Source organism: Labrus mixtus, chromosome 8 (assembly GCF_963584025.1).
Source record: "Labrus mixtus chromosome 8, fLabMix1.1, whole genome shotgun sequence".
Taxonomy (NCBI): domain Eukaryota; kingdom Metazoa; phylum Chordata; class Actinopteri; order Labriformes; family Labridae; genus Labrus; species Labrus mixtus.
The window spans coordinates 11,086,795-11,110,297 of NC_083619.1; the positions used below are offsets into that span (position 1 = coordinate 11,086,795).

Below are 23,503 nucleotides of genomic sequence, written 5' to 3' on the forward strand. Positions count from 1 at the left end.
CTGCAAATTCACCATGCAGGCTGTTGGATGACCTACAGCCTCTGGAAAGCGATAGCATTTTCCCACACTTCTCATGTCTTAAACTTCTCACGGTAGCATCAGACCATGCTCACTATAGAGCACCTGACCTTTAATCCCACAGGGCGGCCACTGTAAGATGTGTTTAGGGGTTGAAGCGGTTGTTAAATGCTGACCCCGGATCAGTTTACACAGCTCTTTTGTAAGGAGTATTCTGCAGCTCCCTCAAGCATGCAAAAGCCATATCCTGTCAGAACCCTTCGAATTCATTCAGGGGGTATAAATATGTGAATCAAGGGGATACAGCACTTAAAAGTTGAACGCGTCAGTACAACTCAAATATTCATGTGAGGTTGTTAATCCACTTTTCAAAAGGAATTATTAATAGACCAACTTAGAATAGACTGAGGATGCCTACGAGCAGTTCTGTCTTCCAGCTGTGTTACATAAAATATAATGAATTCAGCATCTCGAGTACCAGAGGGAGAGAGAGCAAGAGCAAGAGAGGGAGAGGAGAGATGACTTATTTTAGTGCATGACTGATTTATAATGAGGCCCTCAGTACAGACAGATAAACACAGCAGACATAAACTGCTCTGGTATCTTGCTGCTTATCATGTAGGATCTCTAATCTACACATGAAATTATTGAAAATGTGACACATCAGATCTTTAGGGTTAAACAGCCCTGCAGCTACAGAACCAAAGCACCCTCTAGTGTCAGGTTGAGGTTCTATGCAACATTTATACAAACGCTTCAGTTTATTAGGTATGCTATGTAAAGGTCCAACATTTACAGATTGAACATTAACTTGCACACAGTGCACACATTTGTTTTGACTTAAATATCTTTCCACTAGTTTCCAAAGGATTTCATGCTAAATAAACGGTTCAAAATAAGACAAAAAAAACATTTTATACAAGTGTTCATACTTTCTATACAACATATAAGTGTTCATTTGTATCAACCTGTAATTGCAAGAGGATCAATAAACTGTCTGTTACTCCATACCATGTTTTAGACTCAACTCAAAAACAATAAATCAATCACTTCTGTCATGACTTTCACGGCTCTATGTGCTTGTGTAAGAGCCCTGTATGACTCTGGTGTTGCTCTACCATCTGAAGGATGCTGTTTGCGAGTACTTTAATGTCACTGTGTGTGTCGGGATGTGCATCCAAAGCCTTAAGAAGTTCAGTCACGCCCTCCTCCTCCAGCATGCTCCTGTAATGTGAAGCTAGAGGATAGAGAAGGATAGAGAGAAGACGTGATAAGAACACTGGAGAGGAAGGAAGGCTTATATACCTTGATCCACCTGCTCATGAATACTCAAGGAAAGCCTGTATGAATGTGTTTCACACTGCACAGGGTGTAATATTTGTAGGGAATGTAAAATGATGACAACAGAATTAAAGTCAAGTATATAAAAAAATAAGCCTAGTATGTAAAAGTCAAAGGTAAATGGCTGAGGCACTTTAGCCTGAGAAATGACTCAAAACAATGAATCTATGAACAAAACTTACAAACTATTTTTGTGTCATTCAAAATGTTTATTAGCCGACTTAACAGATAGTGTTGTTATAAACACAAAGTTTGATCTAAATATGCTGTTCCCCCTTAAAGTTGGGAATGTGTGTTTTCTTTAGTCAAATCTACTCCCAGTATCTCTGTGGTGGTCTGTGTGCCGGTCTTACTGTTTTGACTACAGACCAGATGTATGGCCCAGACTGCCCACAGCTGCACCCCTGATGGCTGACAGGTCTGCAGCAATCGGAAAAATGGACTGAATGACCTGAAATGAGGAAGACAAGGGAACTGGAATGTTTTCTTTGGCTACCAGACAAATAATAAGCTTATTAGCACTACTGGAACCTCCGCAGTTCATCAAAACAAAATCTTATATACAGGTAAGGCTGTGATAATTCTACATGGTGTTTCAAATTCAAACTATCCAGTTGTTATATATAAAATGAGCAACAACTCGGTTCAATGTGAGAGTGTAAAGAGAAAATGTGGGATTATTTTTTGTAGATCAGATAAGAAGCAGTTTGAATAGTTGGAATTTTTTGAACAGGGAGGATGAATAAATGCATTTCAAATAACGAAGCTTTCTTTATATTTTCCCAAACTTTCTGTTTCCTTCACCTGTAAGAGACCATCTCTCTCTCCACGTGGGTCCATGTCATTATGGATGCATGCTGCAAAGAAAGAAAGAAAGAAACCTTAAAAAGAGCCAAACATAAATTTAACTTTCTATAAACTGCAACTGAAGTGAATCAGAAGCTGCGTTACACACACACACCCACCAGCTTCTGCAGTATGGTGTCACGGAGCTCATCGTCCAGGGTCCAGGCCTCAGGTCTGGAGGCAAGGTGAGCCAGGATCCCTGCTGCAAAGTAGCGGACCCCCACCTCCAGCTGGGAGTCCTGCAGCAGGCTGAGGACGTGCTCCAGCAGATCCTCCTCCATCAGGTCAGACTTTAACTCCTCCACCTCTGCTAAGTTATTCTACAACACAGCCAGACGGATGACAGCAGCGATGACAGCAATAATCATGTTGGATGTAACTTGGCAGAAAGATGATACAGCCAGTGGGGAAACAGGGACTGTCTTACATCAGATCGCCTGCAGATGGATTGAATTGGATTCCTATTGGTTAAACATTTAGCAAGGCTTGAGGGGGAAATGAAAATATTTGTCAAAACTCTTATCAGATTTAGATTCTGATGTCGCAGCCTGACTGTTGGAAGGATTGCAAAAGGAAAATGGGCTTAAGTGAGAATAAACGAACTATAAAAACAAGAACAGGCTGAACCTTAATAAAACAAATACACAGTGAACCCACCAGGAGGCCGAGCACTTTCTGCTGAATTGAAGGTTCAGTGTAGTAGGACTGCAACAACAACAAAAAGAGAGAAAGGAAAAAAGTCTGTGACCCTCTTTTCTCTTTTAATGTATTTATCAGTGTGATCTTTTTCTTGGTCTTCTACCTCCAGAACCTCCTCGTACAGCTCCAGGCCCTGGCACTCGATGAAATTGCGAGCAGCAGTGGGCATCTCATCCGTCAGGTTCCAGAGAGCACTCAGGGCGAACTTCAGAGTGGAGTCCACCACTCCCACCATGGCTTTCTGCTGCACGATCGCCAGCAGCTGCTGTGAGACACACATGAGAGAGCGGGGGAATGATGGAGAGAAGGGAAAAAAATGAATAAATAAACATCCTTTGGCACTGGTGAATCCAACTGTTGGATGAAATGGTTTACATATTAATAAGAGAAGCCAGACACACAATAAGTGAAAATAAGTGGAGGAGAAAGAGAAGCCTGATTGCATACACAAAGAGTGAAATAGAGATGTGATCTGGTAAACTGAGAAGGACGAATGCTTGAGAAATGAGGTGACAAAGTCAGTGAGTGAATGAGAACACAGAGTGAGAAGGGAATGGAAATATAAAGCTGGGGAGGAAGACAAAGGGAGAACTAGAAATACACTCATGCATATCTAGTGCTAATCCAGTGATGTTGTGTAAGTTTACAATGAAATACTCTGTATTATTCTATGTAAAAAATACCTTCATAATGAAGACGTCTTTTGCAAGCTGAGCGGTCTCCTCTGTGGACAACTACAATATAAACACATACATGAGTGTGATTTTGAATTCTGCACATTGTCCTAAATGTCAAACTGAATTTTATCGCCCTACTTAACTTGACAGCATGACTGGCTGCTAAGACTAGTGTCACAGAAGCACAGGACGGGAAAGGGGCATGAAGGCTCTTAACAGTTTGGACTAACAGGTGCCATGCTATTTTCCCTTCAGCACATTAATGCACAGTAAGTGAGCAGAGTCTTGACCTTGGCCACCAGAATGGAGATGACAGCCACAGCCATCCTCTGGAGGGTCGGGTCCGCGTGGCTACTCAGCCAGTTAATCACCAGCGTGGCTGCTAAATACCTGAACCATGATCACAGCGCGGACATAAGGAGCACAGTATTACAAAAATATAGCAGAGATGTACAGACAAGCCTTGAGAAATCTGACTTCAGGTCTGCAATTTTACATCTGGTGGAGCTATTACTTTTTGCATTTAGATTTAAAGACTGAATATATTTCACAATTTGTTGGAAAAACATTGAAATTCCACTCTCTGTGTGTGTGTGTGCACTGATTATCTTGGCTACTGCCTGGCCGAGGGCTCATGCATCACATTATAACAGAAGTAGGATAACTTACTTGTCAAAAGGGACATCCTGGAGGATGTATTCACTGCACAATGCCAGCAGACAGTTCTTTTGCACCTGGAGAGATGAAAATAGTTTGAATTGAAGAACCATCTGTGTAGAAAATAAATGGCAACATTATAAGGTAATTCAAAGTAACAGAAAATACTGTGTGGAAGTGGAGGAATGGAATCTGCAACCACATGCAGCAAATGAGGGTTACGATGTTAGAGGTCAGAGTCAACCATTCCGAGCCCCATTTTGTTGTGTAGCTCCATGATGTCATTATGGATCTGTAATCAGATACAGCGGGTGTACCCACTGACCTGTTGGTGATGGGGGAAGGTCTTCATGGAGCGCAGCAGCTGGGTGGCAGTGCAGTTGATCAGGCTGACAGGCATGGCCTCAGCCAGGTCCTGAGTGGTCAGGTTGAACACACACGCTGTCGCCACCAGGTGGACATGCAGGGAGTTGGGGTGGCTCTGCATCCCACTTAGCACCAACTACAGGAACAACAACTGTTACCATCACATCATGTGACTCAGAATAAGAAAGGGTTTGGTTTTTAATGATTGCTGAAGCACTGTGAACTGCCTAGATAAAGGCAGTCTAAATCTTCATGCAGACATTCTGGGGCGGATTATGATACAGAATCCATCTGCATTAAGGCAAGACCAGTAGGTGAAGACCAGTAAGGTAAGCACCATAACACTGGTGGGTTTGAGAGCAGAGTCGTTATCAGTAATCACCCAAGAAAAACCTGACACATAGAAGAAACCCACTCAAGCACAGAAAATATGAAACTAAATGAGGATATTTAAATTTATTCCGAATTTTAGTGTCAAATATTTTAATTTTCAGTTATTTCCTTTTGAATCATATATTATATGTTTTGTATTTTAATGTCCTTTTAGTTGTTGCTTAATGTCATATTTCTCTTCGAACTCTTAATGTTCTTAAAGGGATAGCTGGATGTCACAGCATCGCTTCCTGTAAATAAAAAATAGCAACATTGAGCAAAAATTTGAGTGCATAATCTTAAAATAAGATGTAAAGCTCCGGTGAGGACCTTTAGCATTGTGATGATATTGACACCCCCGGGGACAAAGTGGTACATTATTTTTCTGTGCTGACATGTTAGTATACGAACATGTACCATCCTCTACCCTGCAGCAGTGATTTTAGGCATTAAAAATATCTATATAGAAACTGTAGATCTTTGTCCTGATGTTCTAATTTGCTTTTGTAGCTTTTACAGAGGCATCACTGTTCATTTCAGTCAGCTTCATAACTATTTTAAAACTCCTCACAGGAGCTTTAATTAACTTTACAATGCAATTATTGAACTATGAGTCTGGTGGCTTTCAAACCTGGTTATCATTTCATAAATCTGCCACCTTTATATTAATTTTCTAAAAACTGTATATTAAATGGCTGAGATCAGTGCATTTAGTGACAATGATGAAACAAAGCCAACAAACCCGCACAGGAAGTTCAACAGAAGAACAAATGCAAACAGTAAAATACTGAAGTGTCAGTTTAACCCTGAATTCAAAAGGTCACAATCTGTTCTGAATCCTAACTTTATGGACATTGTTTAAGAAATGTCATCGGTCATTGCCAATCTGAGTCAGCTACTCTCTTTGTGGGTCAACAAAAGTAAGACATGTTGTAATGAGTTGCAATCATGCTTTGAGAATAATGTTTCAATACATAGCTAACCATTTTACCTTAAGCATATCTGGCCGTGGTTTGTCGATGTCAGTGATTCGATTGTAGAGACTGACGAGGGCCTCTCGGATGAAACACTCTCGGTCTCTGTAGCGTCTCAGGGCCTCACACAACTGGTTCTCATTAGCCTCTCCGGTTACCTGAACACACACAGCGTATCAGCGCTTAAGACAGACAGGAAATGCAGCAAGCATGTTCAGTACATACACAAACAGCCTCAAGTAAAACACAAATTGGAAACGTATGCCAGAGTCTAGCTTGTGTCTCTTCACAAAACATTTTCTGATGTCGTGACATGTCACAAACATCAACCTGAATGCCAACACTGGGTACTTACTTTGATGTTCTTCTGTGAGGACAGGACATCACAGGAGCTAGCCCCGGTGGCTAACAGGCCCAAGAAGACCAATCCACTCCTGGCCTGCACAAATGCCCTGAGTGCTGCTTCCATGACTCTCTTCCGTCCAGAGATATCGAGAGAGACAAGAGAAGGAAGGACCTGGGGACTCCCCTCCAGGAGCTGCCTAACTGTTTCATCCCCGTCCCTCCTGTCACTGTCATCCACAGATAAATGATCATCTGAAAAGTCCAGATGCCTAAGTGCATGAAGCTGGCTGAGGACGGACAGCAGCCTGGCAGGCGACATGTCCAGCTGCCGCAGCTGGTATGCGATAAAATATTTCAGGGTGTTCTTGCAAATAAGGAGAGCAGTAAGCTGTGTTACTCTACTACAAGAGATGTCCAGACTCTCCAGCTGAGGGAGAGTGCAGATGTCCTCAAGGACAGCATCCTTCAGGTCTGTGCTGGCAAGGTTGAGCGTCCTCAAGCCACGCAGGGAGCTGAAACCGGCATGTTCGTCGTCCCCCAGAGACTCCCAGTCCAGATGTAGTCCACAGAGGGTCAGCCTCTGCAGGCTGGATCTGCACTCGGGGTTTGAGGCCAGACTTGAAACTATGTTAGCTCCAGTGAGGCCACCAGAGACCCATGAGGCGTCAAGTTCCTGGAGCCGGTGAGAGCAGAGGGCCAGGCGAAAAGCTTCTGCAGACACTGAACAGAAGCGGATGGAAGCACGGCGAAGACGGAGCTCTTCTGAGTTTCGGAAAATGCCAACAGTTGTGTCATTCAGTATGCCTTGTAGAGAAAAGAAAGCAGAGACATGTTGTAGGAAAAAGTAGCCTCGGTTTTGCCAAATTTGTGCTTGTGGAAAAGACTTTCCCCATCATCTCGGCCTGGCATAGCCCACTATTATGTCATATGATGACAGGGCTATTTAAGGATAATAGAGCTACCTGTGTTTATACAGGGTTGTGAGCTTGGAAAAAAACCTAAACAATGGTGACACGTGTCATGATGTGAGATTAAGCATCCCTTATTTGAAATGTTTACCACATTCACTTAAACATATAATATGTTACTTACAGAGTAGATTTAAAGTAGATGTTGCACTCTACACTCACTCATTTGAACTCTTGTTACAAAACTCCACCAATATGCCTCTACTAACAGCTCTGAGAGGGCGGGGCTGTCTCTCTTCCCCCCCATGGTGACACAGCTAATGAGTGGAGAAGGAAATGTGTACGAAACATGTTTGAGCCTCAGAGTGAAACTACAAACAAGCTAAAGGAAGTACCGTCCTGTATGAGCACACATCCAAAAACAATAAGCTCAGAGAGAGTTTGAAAGAAAGGCATTACTCACCAATATCAAGGTAGGCTATATTAGATATCTGCTATATTCATGTGAAACATTTTGCTTATTATACCTTTAATGGCTTCATTAAGTTGCCCTCAGTTGGTTGATGTTTTTGAGGCTTTCTCTTCCCCCTGACCTACCTTTAGTTGCCATCTTGTGCAGTAACTGATCAGCCATCTCCTGTGGGAAGAGAGGGGCCCAGATGAGGCACATGGAGTCGTCTGCTCGCCTGCTGCACAGAGCGTCCAGGCTGCGACACACCTGAGCCAGGCAGAGGTCGCTAAGGGCCCCGGGGCCCTCAGCATCATCCTGCAAAAAAAATCAATACTTAATTAAGGGACCCATAATATGAAGACAGCAGAGTATTACATAATTTAGCAGCTTATTGCCTGAAAAGGTAGATCCTCCTTAATTAATGGACAATCTTCGCACAAGAAACTTGAAATCAATAAAGTGAAACAGGCTTTTGAAAAAAACATTCCACACGATTACTTGATGGCTTATAGATATCATTACTTGAAAAGAGTAAATTTGAGTAATTCACCAAACAAATTCGTCTTCCTACATGTTCAGGAACAACACATGTAAATTTGCTTTATAGCTAACTCTGGCCCAATAGTTGTTTGGTGCATTGCCCATGTCAAATAAACTCAACTATGCATTACAACTTTCATATATGTAGGCCTTTTTTTTTTTTTTTAAAGAACTGAATTAAAAGTACATTTAAGCCCTGACAGTTGTCTTCAAGGCTTCTTCCTCAGGGGCTCAGCAGACCCACAATGACACAGGATCTGTAACACTGTAGGAGGCTAATTTTATCCTCAACAGATGAGTGACTGCACTCAAGTAAAGCTCGTTTAAATCACCTAATCCCACTGCTCTCTGGAGGGCAAACTGGACAAGAGCAGCTGGTTCTTCATTGCTGTTTGTAGGCTAACACCGGTACCATTTAATAGACTACAGCGAGGGACGGAGACACACTCACCATGCTTGTGAAGTAAACAGAGTAGACGTCAGAAACACGAAAATAGCACGATGTTCACCAGATTTTTTTTTTACATGAAAAACGTACTTATTTTAAATCCGTTTCTTCCCATTTAGTCAAAGACAACTAAGAAATCAGCTGCTTTGATATCGGCTGCTGCGGCGAAACATGTCGAGTAGTATCTACTATCACCTGTCAAGAGATTAGCGCATCCGATTGGTCAGTGTACGTGACGTCAGCAACTGTTTGCTGGAAGTCCTGTCTAGTCTATTCCATAGACTGTAAAAATAATGTATTCATGCTAACCTTTATATTTACAGTCTATGATGCTAACAGATCTATCTATCTATCTATCTATGTATGTATGTATGTATGTATGTATGTATGTATGTATGTATGTATGTATGTATGTATGTATGTATGTATGTATCTATCTATCTATCTATCTATCTATGTATGTATGTATGTATGTATGTATGTATGTATGTATGTATGTATCTATCTATGTATGTATGTATGTATGTATGTATCTATCTATCTATCTATCTATCTATCTATGTATGTATGTATGTATCTATCTATCTATGTATGTATGTATGTATCTATGTATGTATGTATGTATGTATGTATCTATGTATGTATGTATGTATGTATGTATCTATCTATCTATCTATCTATCTGTCTATGTATGTATGTATCTATCTATCTATGTATGTATGTATGTATGTATGTATGTATGTATGTATGTATGTATGTATGTATGTATGTATCTATCTATCTATCTATCTATCTATCTATCTATGTATCTATGTATGTATGTATGTATCTATGTATGTATGTATGTATGTATGTATGTATGTATGTATCTATCTATCTATCTATGTATGTATGTATGTATGTATGTATGTATGTATGTATGTATGTATGTATGTATGTATGTATGTATGTATGTATGTATGTATGTATGTATCTATCTATCTATCTATCTATGTATGTATGTATGTATGTATGTATGTATGTATGTATGTATGTATGTATGTATGTATGTATGTATGTATGTATGTATGTATGTATGTATGTATGTATGTATGTATGTATGTATCTATCTATCTATCTATCTATCTATCTATCTATCTATCTATCTCATTTACAACATTACACAGGGAGACTTATCTAGGCTAATTTAAAAGTGCACCTGTAATTGTGTGAAAGAGGTGGTAATAAACTATTTTAGCCACAAGGAGGGGCTCACCGAGAGAGCTGGATGTAACAATTATTTAATGTGACAGCCTGCCAGTTCAGGTGATAATTTCAGTATCCCACTAAAACAAATAGCCTAACCCAGGGGTGGGCAACTGGCGGCCCCCATCAACCCTCAACGTGGCCCTCAGGTCAATTTTTACACATCAATTAATAGGAAACATGAAGAAAACATGATGAAATCTGCCATGAAATCATGAAAACCAGAAATATGTCCATAATAATATTTGATCACTGTTACATGTTGAGTTAAATTTGAGACATAATTGACTGTAATCGTTTTTGTATACGACAATTTGGCCCCCTGGCAGTAAGAATTGAATGAATGTGGCCCTTGCTGTGAACGACGTTGCCCATCACTGGCCTAACCCTTATTTAAAATCCCGAAACTCCACTGTTAACATAAAATGAAAAAAAAAACATCATCCTCAAGGATGTAGGTTTGACTTAAGGACAGGGGCAAAAAACAAAACAGAGGCACCTCATAGGCTATGTTTATTTGAGTGTAAAGGGACTTTAGCTTAGTGGAAAGTCAGACGTTACAAATTAGGGCATATCCTACACAAAGCATAGTTCCCTATTAGAAAACAAGACCTGTTTAAATGACAGTTTAGCTCTTAAAACTGGAACAGTTCATGACATTTGTCTACTATCTTCTGTGGAGAATGAGCGGTTATGTTTTACTTTTTACCATTAAAATAGTTCAATAGTGTTCCAAAATAAAAAGTAAAATAATTTAAAATGTGTCTACATTTTTTGTTAATGTTAGGCCTAAAGAAATATGTATCTTCCCTATCCTTTTGAGACCCTTGGGACCTTGCAAATAATTTCCAAACCCTTTTGGTGGGCTCAACCCACATGTCAGGAAACCCTGACCTAGACTACACAATAGTAGGGCTTGTTTGATGTGCTATGGATCCAGATAAAGATATCCAGGCATGGTTTGAATTAGCACATAATGTGTTTTTATTGCTTCTTTCAGGAACAGCTTCCTCTACACACATGTTCTTCCATAAATAATTTATTTAAATTGCACGGCCATTATAAACAACCGACCACCTAGGAGACACACACTCTACACACACATATAAAACACATGTTCTCATACATGTACATGTCACAAGCACACACACACACACACACACACACACACACACACACACACACACACACACACTCACACTCACACTCCCACATTATCAATGCCCTTCCTCCAGTGCTTATAAGCAAATAGTCCTCCCACATACTGAGTTATTTCTCCCCACGCAGAGAATCCCCATGCATCAAAGCCTGTGCTTCCTCCTCCATCCAAAACATTTAGCTGAGGGGCGATCTTTTTGCCTGCAAAGCCCCTCTGCTTATTGTCCTCATAACCAAATAAACACAGCTGCCAATAGCTTTTGGACAGCCGCAAGAGACACACACATCCCATATTTGGAGCAAACACAGGAGAAGTGCGCACACCCAAAACAAATCTCTCATTATTATGCTTAAGCTACTGGATCACCAGAATCACTCAGTCATTAGATTTGAGCTGATGGGAAACAGCTTCATGAGGAAGAGTAAGTAGACTATGAGGAATTTTTGTCATAAATGAAGCCGACGGAAGTTTTTTAGGGGGGGAGAAAAAGGAGAGTTTATGCGGGAGTCATCAACCTCTTCAAATCTGACAGACAAATAGCCTGTGGGAAACAAAACAACTTTATAACCAAGACCTGAGGAGAGTTAAATGATTACAGTTTGACTGATTTTGAGTGTCCTCAAAACTCTTGCTGACTCCCAGCCAATCTGATCTCCCTCTCACTTTTAGGGGGGAAAAAAAGGATGTTAGGAGGAGTCTCTTTTGTGTTTCTTGACTTAACACGACATCAGACAAGGAAGGCAGGGCCAAGCCTTCCCTCTGCTGCAAAACTCTCACTATCAGCCTTCCTCTCTGTGTGTGTTTAGACCACCCTCTACTGTTCTCCTAGCGGACAGGCTTTTGCTTGTGCCCTAGCTGCATGCAGGCCTTCATTCTCAATGAGAGCAGGGGCAGAGGGAGACTTGGAATGAGAGGAGGAGAATGGAGAGTGTAAGCCTGCATACGAAACACAACTGAGACACCAAACTGGGACTTACCTGCACCTCCTGGATCACTGAGTGAACTCACTACACAGGTAAGAAGTTTAACCTGTGTACCTGTGTATTTGTTATGCTTTTGAAAGGTCTTTAAACTGCTGAAAGTTCATATTTTCTTAACTATTACTGAATGGAAAGTTGCAATTTCAAGTTAATAAACAATGATTCCAAGTTTGATACAAAAGGCAACTTCACTTGGTTGAAGGTCTTCCAAGACCATGAACTGAAGTCTTTTAAAACCTTAAACCAAGTCCAGTTGCCTTTTGGATCAAGTTTTGAATTACAGAGACCTGGATGACTGAGAACTTACACAGACAAAGAACAATGATGTTTGATTTAAATATTTGGTAGAAGTTTGGTTTAGACATCCATGTGTCCTAGAGATAACAATGGAAAGACTTGCTGAAGAAATGAATAAATGAAATTGACTAAACTATATATGTCCATGTGGTGTAAACCCCCTGTCTATTCCCTGTACATACTGGGTCATGAATCATGTCCTCCCCTCAGGAGACAGACCTAATCAGTGGCACCATCAGAAGAAAATGCGGGCTAATTGGTCCAGTCCTGAAAAATCTGCCGGCCAGAAGCAAAAGCCACAAGAAAGTTTGACTATCGGTGTCTCTGATTCATTATATTTTTGTATTATATGTTGTATGTAAATAGGGAAAGAATCTGTATTCCCTAGGATAACCTTTTCAAGGGCTTAAATGTCAAATACAATCTTTTAATAGAGGAGCATACCAGCAGACAGAAAGATCTCAATGGGACCACTTAAAGTCAGTGGGCAATTGGCAGTGTCCTTCTGTTCCTCACGGTTGGGAAAATCTGCTACCGCAAAGTTTGACCTGTCTGGTACCAAGGACTGAATTAATCTAAATGGAGTGGCTGGATCTGGTCAGGTCTGGCTCTGAGCAAGTAAAAGAGGAAAATGCCCTTTTTTGTCAGTAAGAAAAAAAAACATGGCTGCTGTGGTTGACTTGATGAAGACCAGCCGGGTGTGAACGACAGAGAGGAACCTGGCGGTAAAAACTGCCGATGAGATTCACAGGCCTGGCTGAGAAGCCTCTGTGTAAACACTGTCACTCCTGTCAGACCGGGGCCTGTGAGATTCATATTGTGTGGCTGGAGACTTGCAGACGGGCCAAATAGCTGAGATGAGGGTATTGAAGGGGGATGACCTGTGATTAAGGAAAGACAGGGAAAAGTCCTTTCTTGGTAATAATAATGGACAGACAGTGCCAAGGTGTTTCTGAGCTCTGACACATGGCCATTTTCCTTAAAGCGCCTTTTGCCTTTGCCCTCAGATGGTTTATAATCTGTAACAAAACAAACTGCTGATGCTAAAATAAAAGGCTTCAAGGGTTTCCTCTGCTGCTGAACTTGCATGCCAGTTATTAATCACTAAAGTTGGCTTGAGCCCTTTTTTCTAGTCAATAAGTCATTTTTCTTCAAGAATACATTAAAAAACGTGATAGTTTATATTTCCCTTGAGACTATTTTTCTTTGACAATGATAAAAGGATACTACTCTGCTTCAGCAGCAGTTTGAATTAAGGTAATGCTCTGGGAACTCCTGTTAGCTGAAGTCAAGACTCTTCAGTGCAACTAAACATCAAGAAGAGACCACAGGAATGACTCAAAGCCTCTGCTGTCTCTGTCTTGGACTCATTTATCTTTGCTTCTTTGGCATTAAGTTAAAATCCTCTGCAGACTTGTTTTGATGAGCTCCTATGTGCAGTCGATCATATTGTGTGCTGAAGTGTTAGATGAAGGTTACTCAGCCTCCTTGGCTGCATACAGCAGACAGCCTTCTGGTTGGATTTGGCCCAGCTGCCAAAATCAGCCTCAAGTTGGCTCCCAATAGCTCCACTTCTCCATCCAAGCCTGGCTATTGAATGTGCAAGGAGGGACCTTCACTTCGCATGCATTTTCGAACATACCCCCACCCCCCCTCCTGTTCCACTGGTTTTGCTGTCAAAACCAATAAGATCAAATGGCAAGCTTCCCTTCCAAAAATAGACTTCAGAAAACATTACTCATAAATCTGGGATTCTTGCTCCCCCTTCTGTCTCCCCAAACACTTGAATTTATTTTATTCCTTAATTTTTTTTTTTTTTAAATCTGCTTGTACCAGCAAGGCAGAAATGTCATGTATTAGTCAGACGGACCAATGATTACCTCTGGCTGACTTCTACCATCTTTCTCATTACTGACACATACAGTTGTAATAATTAATGAATAAAACAATACATGTACAACTTAGGACAATTTACATGACGAGCAGGTCCCTTTCCTTACTCTTTGTGTTAAGATTCAAGGAGACCCAACATTCAACCACCATGAGCAGGCACTTATGAACAGTGTCAAGAAAAAGAACTTCATTTGAACAGGCAGAAACCTCGGTCAGAATCAGACTCTTTGGTAGACAGCGATCTCACGCAACCAGCCAACAAAAGCTGAGTAATGCTATTCCTTAAAAATGAAATTTCCAGTGCAATCCATGGCCACATTAACTCAATTGTACCAACTATTTTTCAATTTACATACATTTTTGGCCAGACTCAGAGGTTTTTGGAGGTTAATTCTCCACACGTGCCAGAGCAGGTCCACTGAAACATTATAGGGGAGGTTCATGGAAGGTCTGAGCAAGGAGATCCACAAAAATATGAAAAACAAACCCCCTCACTCTCATACACACCCTGACACCTGATACAGATGTGGGCCATAATGAAAGAGAAGCCATGAGGGAATGTATTGAAAATACTGTTTAAGTTATGATAACAGATTTGTGGTGGGCGGGTGGCACAGCTCCACCACTTACTTCACCACAGGCGTACAAGAAGGTGCATCTTGCCAAGGGCTGCACTCAATGTGATTCCAGCTGTGCCTCTTCCACAGTCTGCTAGCTTTCACTTCAAATTGCCATGCTCACTTGCATCAGAATTAAGCAGGACTCTTGTGTTGAGTCTTGACTGGAAGCCCTCTCTTGTGTTATGCCAACAGATGCACCATGAAAATGTAGGATTTGAAAACCCAGTGCTTTTGTGGGATTATATCAGATTAGAGTGGGGAAAGGAAAACATCTGGTAGGAAATTGGACAAAAAGTACAAAATGAGTGGTAACAAAAAGCAAACTTCTTTGTAAGTACTTGGCCCCAAATTAGAAAATAAGCCTAGTGATTTTCTATATTTTATTACTGTTGAGGCCAATAACAGGGTCGTATCCAACAATGACTTCATCCTAACAAGTATTGTTTGTGTAGCCAGGGCTTAGTTATTCATTATCAATTGCCCAATACAGTACAGTTAATCCAAAAATCACAAACAAAAAACAATGAGCCACGGCATTGCACTGGGTCACATCTGCCTTTGGTGTGCCAAACATAGAAACTGTACTTTCATTTTAGCCAACTCTTTCCTTGTTCTGTCAGTACTTCCCATTAAAAAATATATAATTCTTTATATTCTTTGAATGTCTCATTCACTTAAAAAAAAACTCCTAGTCAGCTCAGTGGGCGAGTCAAAAGTAATATCCACCTTATGACATCAAACATTTCACTTTTACAGTCCTCTTTAGCTGATTTCATTTAGTTTTTGATCTGTTCCTTTTTTCGTGGCAAAGTTAATGTCGTAACGTTCAATCTACCAGAAGGTCCTAACTTTATTTCACAATAAAAGAAGGGTTTAATTCAAACAGCAAGTACAGTACTCTCAGCTTCTTATTTGAGGGTAGAATCAGATGTATGTACCAAAGTTTATGATAACCTTGTTGATAGTATCAATCAAAACCAGAAATTGGAAGATCATGGCGCCTTGAGAGGAAGAGTAAGAGGATCGCCAAAGTCATGTCCCTTTTGGATAATCCATTACAACATGATGGGATAGTTAACTCAGACCCCCAAGCCAACTGAACCAGAAAAGAGTGACATTGTCATCGTCAGCCCAAGAGTATGAAAATACATCTATTAACCACTTTATAGACTCACATCTTGAGTAAGAACCAATGGACCCAAGGCTGAGTATGAAAAACCTGACATTAGAATTATGGACTTGTACGTTCTGGCTTTAAGTCTTTATAAGAAATGTAATAAAATAAGTGTATACATATGATAACACAAACTTTAATGATCTGAACTTCTCATTTCTTTTCTATAGATCTTAAGCGTGTTTACTGATAAAGACAGGAGGAACCATGGGACCTGGAGCATGGAGTCTATTTATTCTGTTTGGTCTTTCTCTCTGGAGCCAAGCCCTCACCAAGCACCCCATCCTCTCTCGGATACGAAGGGCTCCAGAAGCTAATGAAGAAAACAAAAAGTGCTCTTACACCTTCCTGGTCCCTGAGCAGAAGATCACAGGACCCATCTGCGCTGCCCGTGGTTATTCAGTGGACAAGGACAGAGTGACACGCGTGGATGTAGCTGGAGTGCGTGACCTCCTGTCGAAGCAGCGTCGAGAGATGGAGACTCTGAAGCTGGTGGTGGATGTTGACGGCAACATGGTGAACGAGATGAAGCTATTGAGGAAAGAGAGCAGGAACATGAACTCCAGAGTGACCCAACTCTACATGCAGCTCCTACACGAGATTATCAGAAAGAGGGACAACTCACTGGAGCTAGCACAGCTGGAAACACGCATCCTCAATGCAACAACGGAGTCTCTTCGGTTGGCCTCCAGGTACAGGGAACTGGAGGCCAAATACGCAGCACTGTCTGCTGTGGTGAACAACCAGTCAGTACTGATTGGTGCGTTAGAGGAGCGTTGTATGCAGGTGTACAGCCGCAGGCATGAGCAGTCACCTATGGGACCTCCAATGGTCCAGGTGGTGCCTGAGAACATACCTGTTAATGTGCCACGTTTCACCAATGAGATCCAGAGGGACAACACGCAAAGATTTGCCCGCGAAAGGGGCTCTCGATCTGGGCCGTCACCAACAGGTGGCACCCTGGAAGTTCAGAAACCATTGCAGAGGAACTTCAGCACTGAAGGTGAGTCATACGATTGGTCATCCATCCATCCACTCAACCACATCTCTTTTACATTTCTTTACATTCATTGTTCATTTATTCAGTCACAAAATTACAAACCATTCATGGGAAATATTGTCAGTCATTACTCCTAACCCTAAATAGTACATACTTCATAGTACATACATGGCTAAATTTGTCCATCATGAAGTCATGAACACGTTAACCCAATTTTACGAAAATCCATCCAATATTTGTTTAGATGCTTCACACAAATGTACGAACTGTTACCTTGTGTTTGTCCTAGAGATAAAGTCAGGGGACCACCATACTCATTGGCATTCAACCCCTTGGGAGCCAATTTTAATGGCATTCTAATTAATCATTGAGACATTTAACCCCACAACTGTAGTTGTGGACTGACTGCACTGACTGATCATCCATCCATCTACTCAGTTATTTGCATTCATCTCTTTATTGACCTAGTTAAAAAAAATCCCAAAGCATTCATGGTCAAATATATAGAAGTCATGACTTTTCAGGCCAACCATAACAAAATAATAATCACTGAGTTATAAAACAGCTGCAGGTGGGCCAGTGGAGTTATTTTGAAAGGTTAAGGTTTTGCAAACTCAGCTGGAACTCTGCTCATCGCTCAACAAAAAGGGCAAAAACCAGGATGGAAATAAAAATGTTGTAACGTCTCAGTCGAGTCAAGGGACTTAAAGCAAAGCAAAGAAAGACCTAACCAGTGCGATTTTGCTCATCAACAGAAATTCCTGACACATTTAGATCGCCTTTGCCCAAGAATAATAAAGTGTGTAGGATTTCAGTGCGGCTGTGTATGAAAATGATCCTTCACAAGACTGTTCCATTGCATGTGAAACGCAGACAAAACCAGGCGGCCATGATAGTCTCCCGCAAACCACAAAGTAGAGGCACTTCTGGTACACTTCATGTAGTGAATGGGCTTCCTTTACATTATTTTGATTATTAGCCCAGAGGGGGTTACTCCACCTTAAAATAAACTCACGGCAACATGTGGTTTTAATTAAAAAACTTGTAATGGGAATGTTGAATTACCTTGAAAAAAAGCAGATGTTGGTCACTTCTATGGCGGGTTAACTATTTTGTTGTTTTGAAAGTCATTTCTTGCTGAACTGACGTAATTTGCTCCTTTCTCTGCTGCTGTTCTTGAAAGACATTGTAAACATCTTTGCAGAACTACATAAAAGTGTTTTGAATTACTCTGCTTGTCTGAAACGGTCCTGTTTATTTCCCTTCTTCTGTAGCTCTCAGACGGTGACTAAAATGTCTTGGGTGTAATTTCATAGAAGTCACGTTGTTGTCTCAGTTCCTTGGCAACAAAAGTGGCTAAGACTGCCCTACAAGCAAAATCGCAGTGACTACATCTTAAGGCAAAGCTTAATTAACTCCATATTCAGACTTTTGTTTGGATTGGGAGTAACTACAATCATATGCCAGCCTTGTCACTGAAGTGTGCAAGCTATAGCTATAGGGTAGCCTAAGGCAAATCATTGCTTGCCGGGCTGAGTAAATATGACTTTGCCTCTCTCCTGTATCTTAAAACGTTATACTGATAAACATATTGGCATATTGGATGATAGGGAGGTTCAGTATATAGGGGAAAAAACACCATATTAATCTTGCTAAAGCTAACTATTACCCTTTTTTTTTTTTTACCTACTACCGTTTGGGGTTATTGGGTGAAGTTTCTAAAACTAAATCTACAATCAAAACAAATTTTTAATTGAACCTAAAGAAGATGCATGTTTTAGTATCTTTAGTTAGAGTTAGTTTATTTTAAAGTTTTACCTCAAAATAAATATTTTGTTTTGGGAGGTTTATATCTTACAACATTTTGGCTTGGACCAAGATAATGTGTATTCCATTAGCCTATACTCTGTCTCCTTGTGTGACATTTGTTATTGTTTTCTCGTTTGTACTGCTTATTTAGCCTTTCAGACTGTGACCACAATGTCTTTCATGTAAATTCGTAGTAGTCACATTATTGTCTCCGTGCTGGGAACGAAAAGTGGCTAAAACTGTACTCTAAAGCAAAAACTGAGGCTAGCTTGAGAGCAGTTATGGCTGACCTTTGCAAAAGCTAATATTCCTCCCTCTTCTGAGGTCTTTACTGTAATCTAACGTAACAAAAATGTACGTTAGCAACATAGAAGTAGGCTTATTGAGTTATTTTTTTCTATGTTCTGTAAATAAGTCATTCACTAAATGATTTCTAATGGTCAATACAAAACAAATAAAACCAGATGAAGCAGTCCTGCCAAAGGTTAACCATACTACCCAATATACCTTGCTCAAAATTTAAACAAAGATGATCAAAACAGACTTTGTCTACATTTTTGGGAGTTTCTGGCATGACGGTTGGTGGTAAATATCCGAAAAATAAGTAAAAGATAAAGATGTTTCACAATTTGTTCTATACTTTCTACTGTCCCGTTTCCTCAGGTCTTTCTGCCTCTCTCATTTTTCTTTCCATCAGGCCCGTTCAGAGATTGTCTCGATGCTCAGGAAGCTGGCCAGAGCACCAGCGGCATGTATCTGATCAAACCAGACGAAGCAGAGAGGCCAATGCAGGTCTGGTGTGAACAGGATATCGACAATGGGGGCTGGACCGTCATCCAGAGCAGGAGAGATGGATCTGTTAACTTCTTTAGGAACTGGGAGAACTACAAGGTGATGACACTTTCCTTGCCCTGTCTGTCTCATGTTTCTCTCTCCTCTCCTGAGACACACAGAATATTTCACCCAGGGTCAAAGTGGATACTGTTATATCACTTGATCAGGGGAACCTCACTCTCTCTTGAGTCTCTCTCGACTATTTCCACGTCTGGAATCCTTGTGTTTTCACTTACTATAAAATATAACACCCTGTCAGCAGCACTCCTCATGAAGGTCATTTGGTTTGAGATTCCCATTATGAAAAATTAGATGCCCCACTAGGAAGGTATGTTCCACAGCTCAATCTGAAGGCATTTCTTTCCAAAACCGCTGCTACTATGGTGACTTCCTGGATGGATGGCTGGTTGGCTTACTATACCACACCATATAGAGCCTCTCATCAAAGCTCTGTGAGAGTGAGATGGAGTATATATCACTGCTGGCAGCCTCTGCGATCCAGGTTTCCATTCAGCCGGGCCAGGCTTGTGCATGTGTAACTAGAAGCTAAATTGCCCTCCTCAACATTGATTTGCCTCTGCGCTCTCCAACAAAGCCACCACATGCAGCAGAGACGAGGCCTCGGCTGAAACCCTACATCATTCATCATATGCTGGCTCACACAGCTTATCCACAATCACAAACCTCAACCGTCTCATACCAAGTGAAGTGTTCTGGACACTCATGCCAGACGTAGATCGCTCGCGGTTATTCAACACTAAGGGAGCAGGCCAGTTTCGCCATTAGCCATGATCCGAGAGATCTGTGAGGTTTGAGCGAGAAACCAGAATCAGGAGACGGATGCTTATTTTCCTGCATTAACTCAACAACATGTCGTTCTTCGTCATTTCAAAGACAGCGAGGCATTCTTTTGCCACAGTTGGATTTTCCTTTTGAAGTTTTTTAAATGTATCTTAACCCAGACTGAAACATAATGAAAAAGAAAATTCTCCTGTATTCTGTCACAATCCCACAGACTCATGCAAAAGATGGTTTATGTTGCTAAACAATTATTGTCTTTCCAAACTCCTGAGGCTCAACAATGTTTATTGTTTCCCTTATTCTTTCCATTACCGTCTCTTTTATCTTCCTTCTACTCAGAGCGGCTTTGGCAACATAGACGGGGAGTACTGGCTCGGTCTGGAAGGTATCTACAAACTGGGTAGGCAGGGGGACTACAAGCTGTTGGTGGAGCTTGAGGACTGGATGGACAAAAAGGTCTACGCTCAGTACAGCAGCTTCCATCTGGAGCCTGAAAGTGAAGGTTTCCGTCTACGCCTGGGAACCTACCAGGGCAACGCCGGGGACTCACTCAGCAGTCACAACGGGAAACAGTTCACCACTCTGGATCGAGACAAGGATGGCTTCACAGGTATATGGACATGGGGTTGCTTTAAGGCTCATTATTTGTTGAAATGATAAGCCTCCCAGACTAGTATCCTCCTTCTGGATCTGGATTTTCTTTATGGAGTGCTCCGGTTACATGTTTTGTATGTTAACATTTGATATATGTTTTATTGATCTTCCCTCATCCTGGATTTGAATATCCTACCAGGAGTACTTTAAACGATTCCAGTCATTACTTACACAGCTAGTCATTTGAAAGTTATTTGACCACACAGAAAATGTATTACAGTACAGTTACTTTTATTTGTATGCAGCTTGTTGGATGGCCGGTGAGCTCTGCCATTGGATTGTCTGAATAGCTGCAATGCATTGTGGGGCAGTTTATTATAAAGAGTGAGCTCCCATATCATACTTGAAAATGATGGCCAATCAAGTATACATCTGGGAAGTTCTCACATACACAAAACTGCACAGTATGGATATGAGAGGAGTACAATGTTATGACATACTTGGTAAGAATAGTATGAGAATATGTTGTATTGGACACAGCAAGGATGATACAACGTGTTTGCTTTTCCAGTGAGGTTTAAAAAGGCTCATCAGAACAGTATTATGTCCATGGAACATTTCAGTTTGTATGTGGATGTTCTCTGAACAAAGCTGCAAATCTGTCTCCCATTGTATTTCTTTGATAACTATTCATCACCATTCCTGTTTCCCCACTATAGGTAACTGTGCCCATTTCCATAAAGGAGGCTGGTGGTACAATGCTTGTGGCCAAGCCAACCTAAACGGTGTCTGGTACACCGGAGGAGTCTACCGCAGCAAATTTCAAGACGGGATGTTCTGGGCCGACTATGGGGGAGGCTTCTACTCCATGAAGGCTGTTCGTATGTTGATCAGGCCCATAGACTGAGCAGATCCTGTACACCGGGCTGGTCCATGAGGAGCCATGGGGGCCAGGGCAAACGTGAACCTCAATAACCTCTAATACTGACTTGAACTGCCTCATGTAAACAACACAGACTCTTATGTGAAGATTGTTCTCTTTACATCTTAATATCAACACATAGAGGGATTTAGGGTACATTTTAACCACCGAATACACATGTAATGAAGGGAAATTAAGAATAATGGCCAAAATCTTGCAGCTAAATAATGCAACATGACTTATATGTGGTCACCCTGCAGAGAGGAGACATCACATCCTAACAGAACTTCATTGTTAGCATTTCATAAAGAAGCTTCGGCATCAAAGAATCTATAAGAAGCTCTTTTTTACTCTCCGAGACAAACTTTTTGGCGGGAAATACTCATTGAAAGTAGTTAACTTTTTCTCCTTCCTGGAGGCTGAAAAATAAATGTAATTAATATCAATATAACTTTATTTAAACTCTGTATCCACCTCCAGAATTGAGAAAAAACCAAGGGGAGTTGGAGGTTTTAATACACATTGTATGTACAACCAATTGCACAAAACAGTAGTGATTTTATTTTTCTTCTGCCACATAATATGACCATTATGTGTGCAGATGACCAGCAACGATAATTTATGTGTATAATTAACTTATCATAACATTGAACAGGACCAGGTGTCCTGAGGGAACAGTAAATGATCCTACAGAAAGTAGACCTAATTTCCTCCACTGTATATGTGACAATCATTCTCACAGTGTGCCTGCACGGAGGGAAATTGCTGTTATGTGTTTTTCTCATTTTGCTGTTGATTAAATTTCAGTATGATTCTGTGAAAAACAAGCATTGTTGAGTTGGAAAAAAAAAATGGAGTGGTTTTTTTCGAGCACGACAAAAATGCCCGACAGAGCGTGTCGAGAGTTAGAGACGGGCAACGAGAAACACATTGCTGAAAGAGAGAAGAGGAGGGAGGGATGAACTCGGATGGAATTAGTCCAAATTTCCAACTTATTTCCCCCGCCTCTTCCTTTTCAATACACAGAAATTTACATTCTTTCCACACAAAAGTGCTGAAACTGTATGTTTTTGTAAAAACATTCATTGAAAAAGCCATGGATGACTGCACTCTTTAATCGTCAGTGTGGAGCTCTTTGTGGGGAAACCGTCCCAGAGGAGAGGGGGGACATGGGGGGCGAGGGTTTGATGTGGTGGGTCGGCTTTGAACAACAACACTACAACCAGCAGGCTTTAGTCTCCGAGACAAAAATAGTCTCTCCTACTCTTCTTTTATGGACCACAATGGCCCTCACACCCATCTATTTAAGCAACTTTATAAAAAAACTAAACACAAAACCAGGATACTGGTCAAACCCAGCTGGACATGAAAACATGTTTATGAACATGTAAAATAGCAGTTCTAATAAAAACAGCTGCGATGTTTAAAAAAACAGCAGTAAAAGCTGAAACCACTGAGTAACCGTACTTGGCAGAACAATGTTACACAAGAAGCAACAGTCAATAAATGGAGGACATTTAGGGTCACATCAGG

At 41.0% G+C, this 23,503-nt stretch overlaps 2 protein-coding genes across 6 annotated transcripts; one reads left to right on the top strand and one right to left on the bottom strand.

Annotated features, from left to right (window-relative positions):
• LOC132978908 (protein zyg-11 homolog) lies at positions 1–8,784 on the bottom strand. Of its 5 annotated transcripts, none has more exons than XM_061044263.1 (14): positions 8,646–8,784; positions 7,801–7,969; positions 6,306–7,099; positions 5,968–6,108; positions 4,564–4,740; positions 4,251–4,315; positions 3,872–3,971; positions 3,588–3,638; positions 3,008–3,169; positions 2,863–2,910; positions 2,325–2,525; positions 2,164–2,216; positions 1,713–1,810; positions 1–1,255 (listed from the first exon to the last, which is right to left on the bottom strand). In XM_061044263.1, exons 1-14 carry the CDS (start codon positions 8,646–8,648, stop codon positions 1,083–1,085), a joined length of 2,235 nt encoding a protein of 744 aa, XP_060900246.1. In that variant the 5' UTR covers positions 8,649–8,784; the 3' UTR covers positions 1–1,082. The 5 variants fall into 5 exon arrangements, with proteins under 5 accessions (XP_060900246.1, XP_060900245.1, XP_060900244.1 ...); XM_061044262.1 differs by lacking the exon at positions 8,646–8,784 and adding an exon at positions 8,267–8,425 and having other exon boundaries at positions 3,008–3,166; XM_061044261.1 differs by lacking the exon at positions 8,646–8,784 and adding an exon at positions 8,267–8,424.
• Positions 8,785–11,805: 3,021 nt separating this feature from the next.
• Positions 11,806–22,797, top strand: LOC132978909 (angiopoietin-related protein 1-like). Its single transcript, XM_061044266.1, has 5 exons — positions 11,806–12,061; positions 16,181–17,013; positions 19,517–19,710; positions 20,794–21,064; positions 21,768–22,797. The coding sequence occupies exons 2-5, from the start codon at positions 16,218–16,220 to the stop codon at positions 21,953–21,955; spliced, it is 1,449 nt and encodes a 482-aa protein (XP_060900249.1). The 5' UTR covers positions 11,806–12,061; positions 16,181–16,217; the 3' UTR covers positions 21,956–22,797.
• The last annotated feature ends 706 nt before the right edge of the window (positions 22,798–23,503 follow it).

Bases quoted from the DNA above. Each gene is read 5' to 3' on its own strand.
- LOC132978908 (XM_061044261.1), bottom strand. From the start codon at position 8,299: ATGGGCAATGCACCAAACAACTATTGGGCCAGA. The intron at 3,972-4,250 runs GTAAGTTATCCT...ATCATGGTTCAG, and splicing joins CAGGATGTCCCTTTTGACAA to GTATTTAGCAGCCACGCTGG. The intron at 1,256-1,712 runs GTAAGACCGGCA...TCTATCCTCTAG, and splicing joins TCTGGTCTGTAGTCAAAACA to CTTCACATTACAGGAGCATG.
- LOC132978909 (XM_061044266.1), top strand. From the start codon at position 16,218: ATGGGACCTGGAGCATGGAGTCTATTTATTCTGTTTGGTCTTTCTCTC. The intron at 19,711-20,793 runs GTGATGACACTT...CCTTCTACTCAG, and splicing joins GGAACTGGGAGAACTACAAG to AGCGGCTTTGGCAACATAGA. The intron at 21,065-21,767 runs GTATATGGACAT...TCCCCACTATAG, and splicing joins AGACAAGGATGGCTTCACAG to GTAACTGTGCCCATTTCCAT.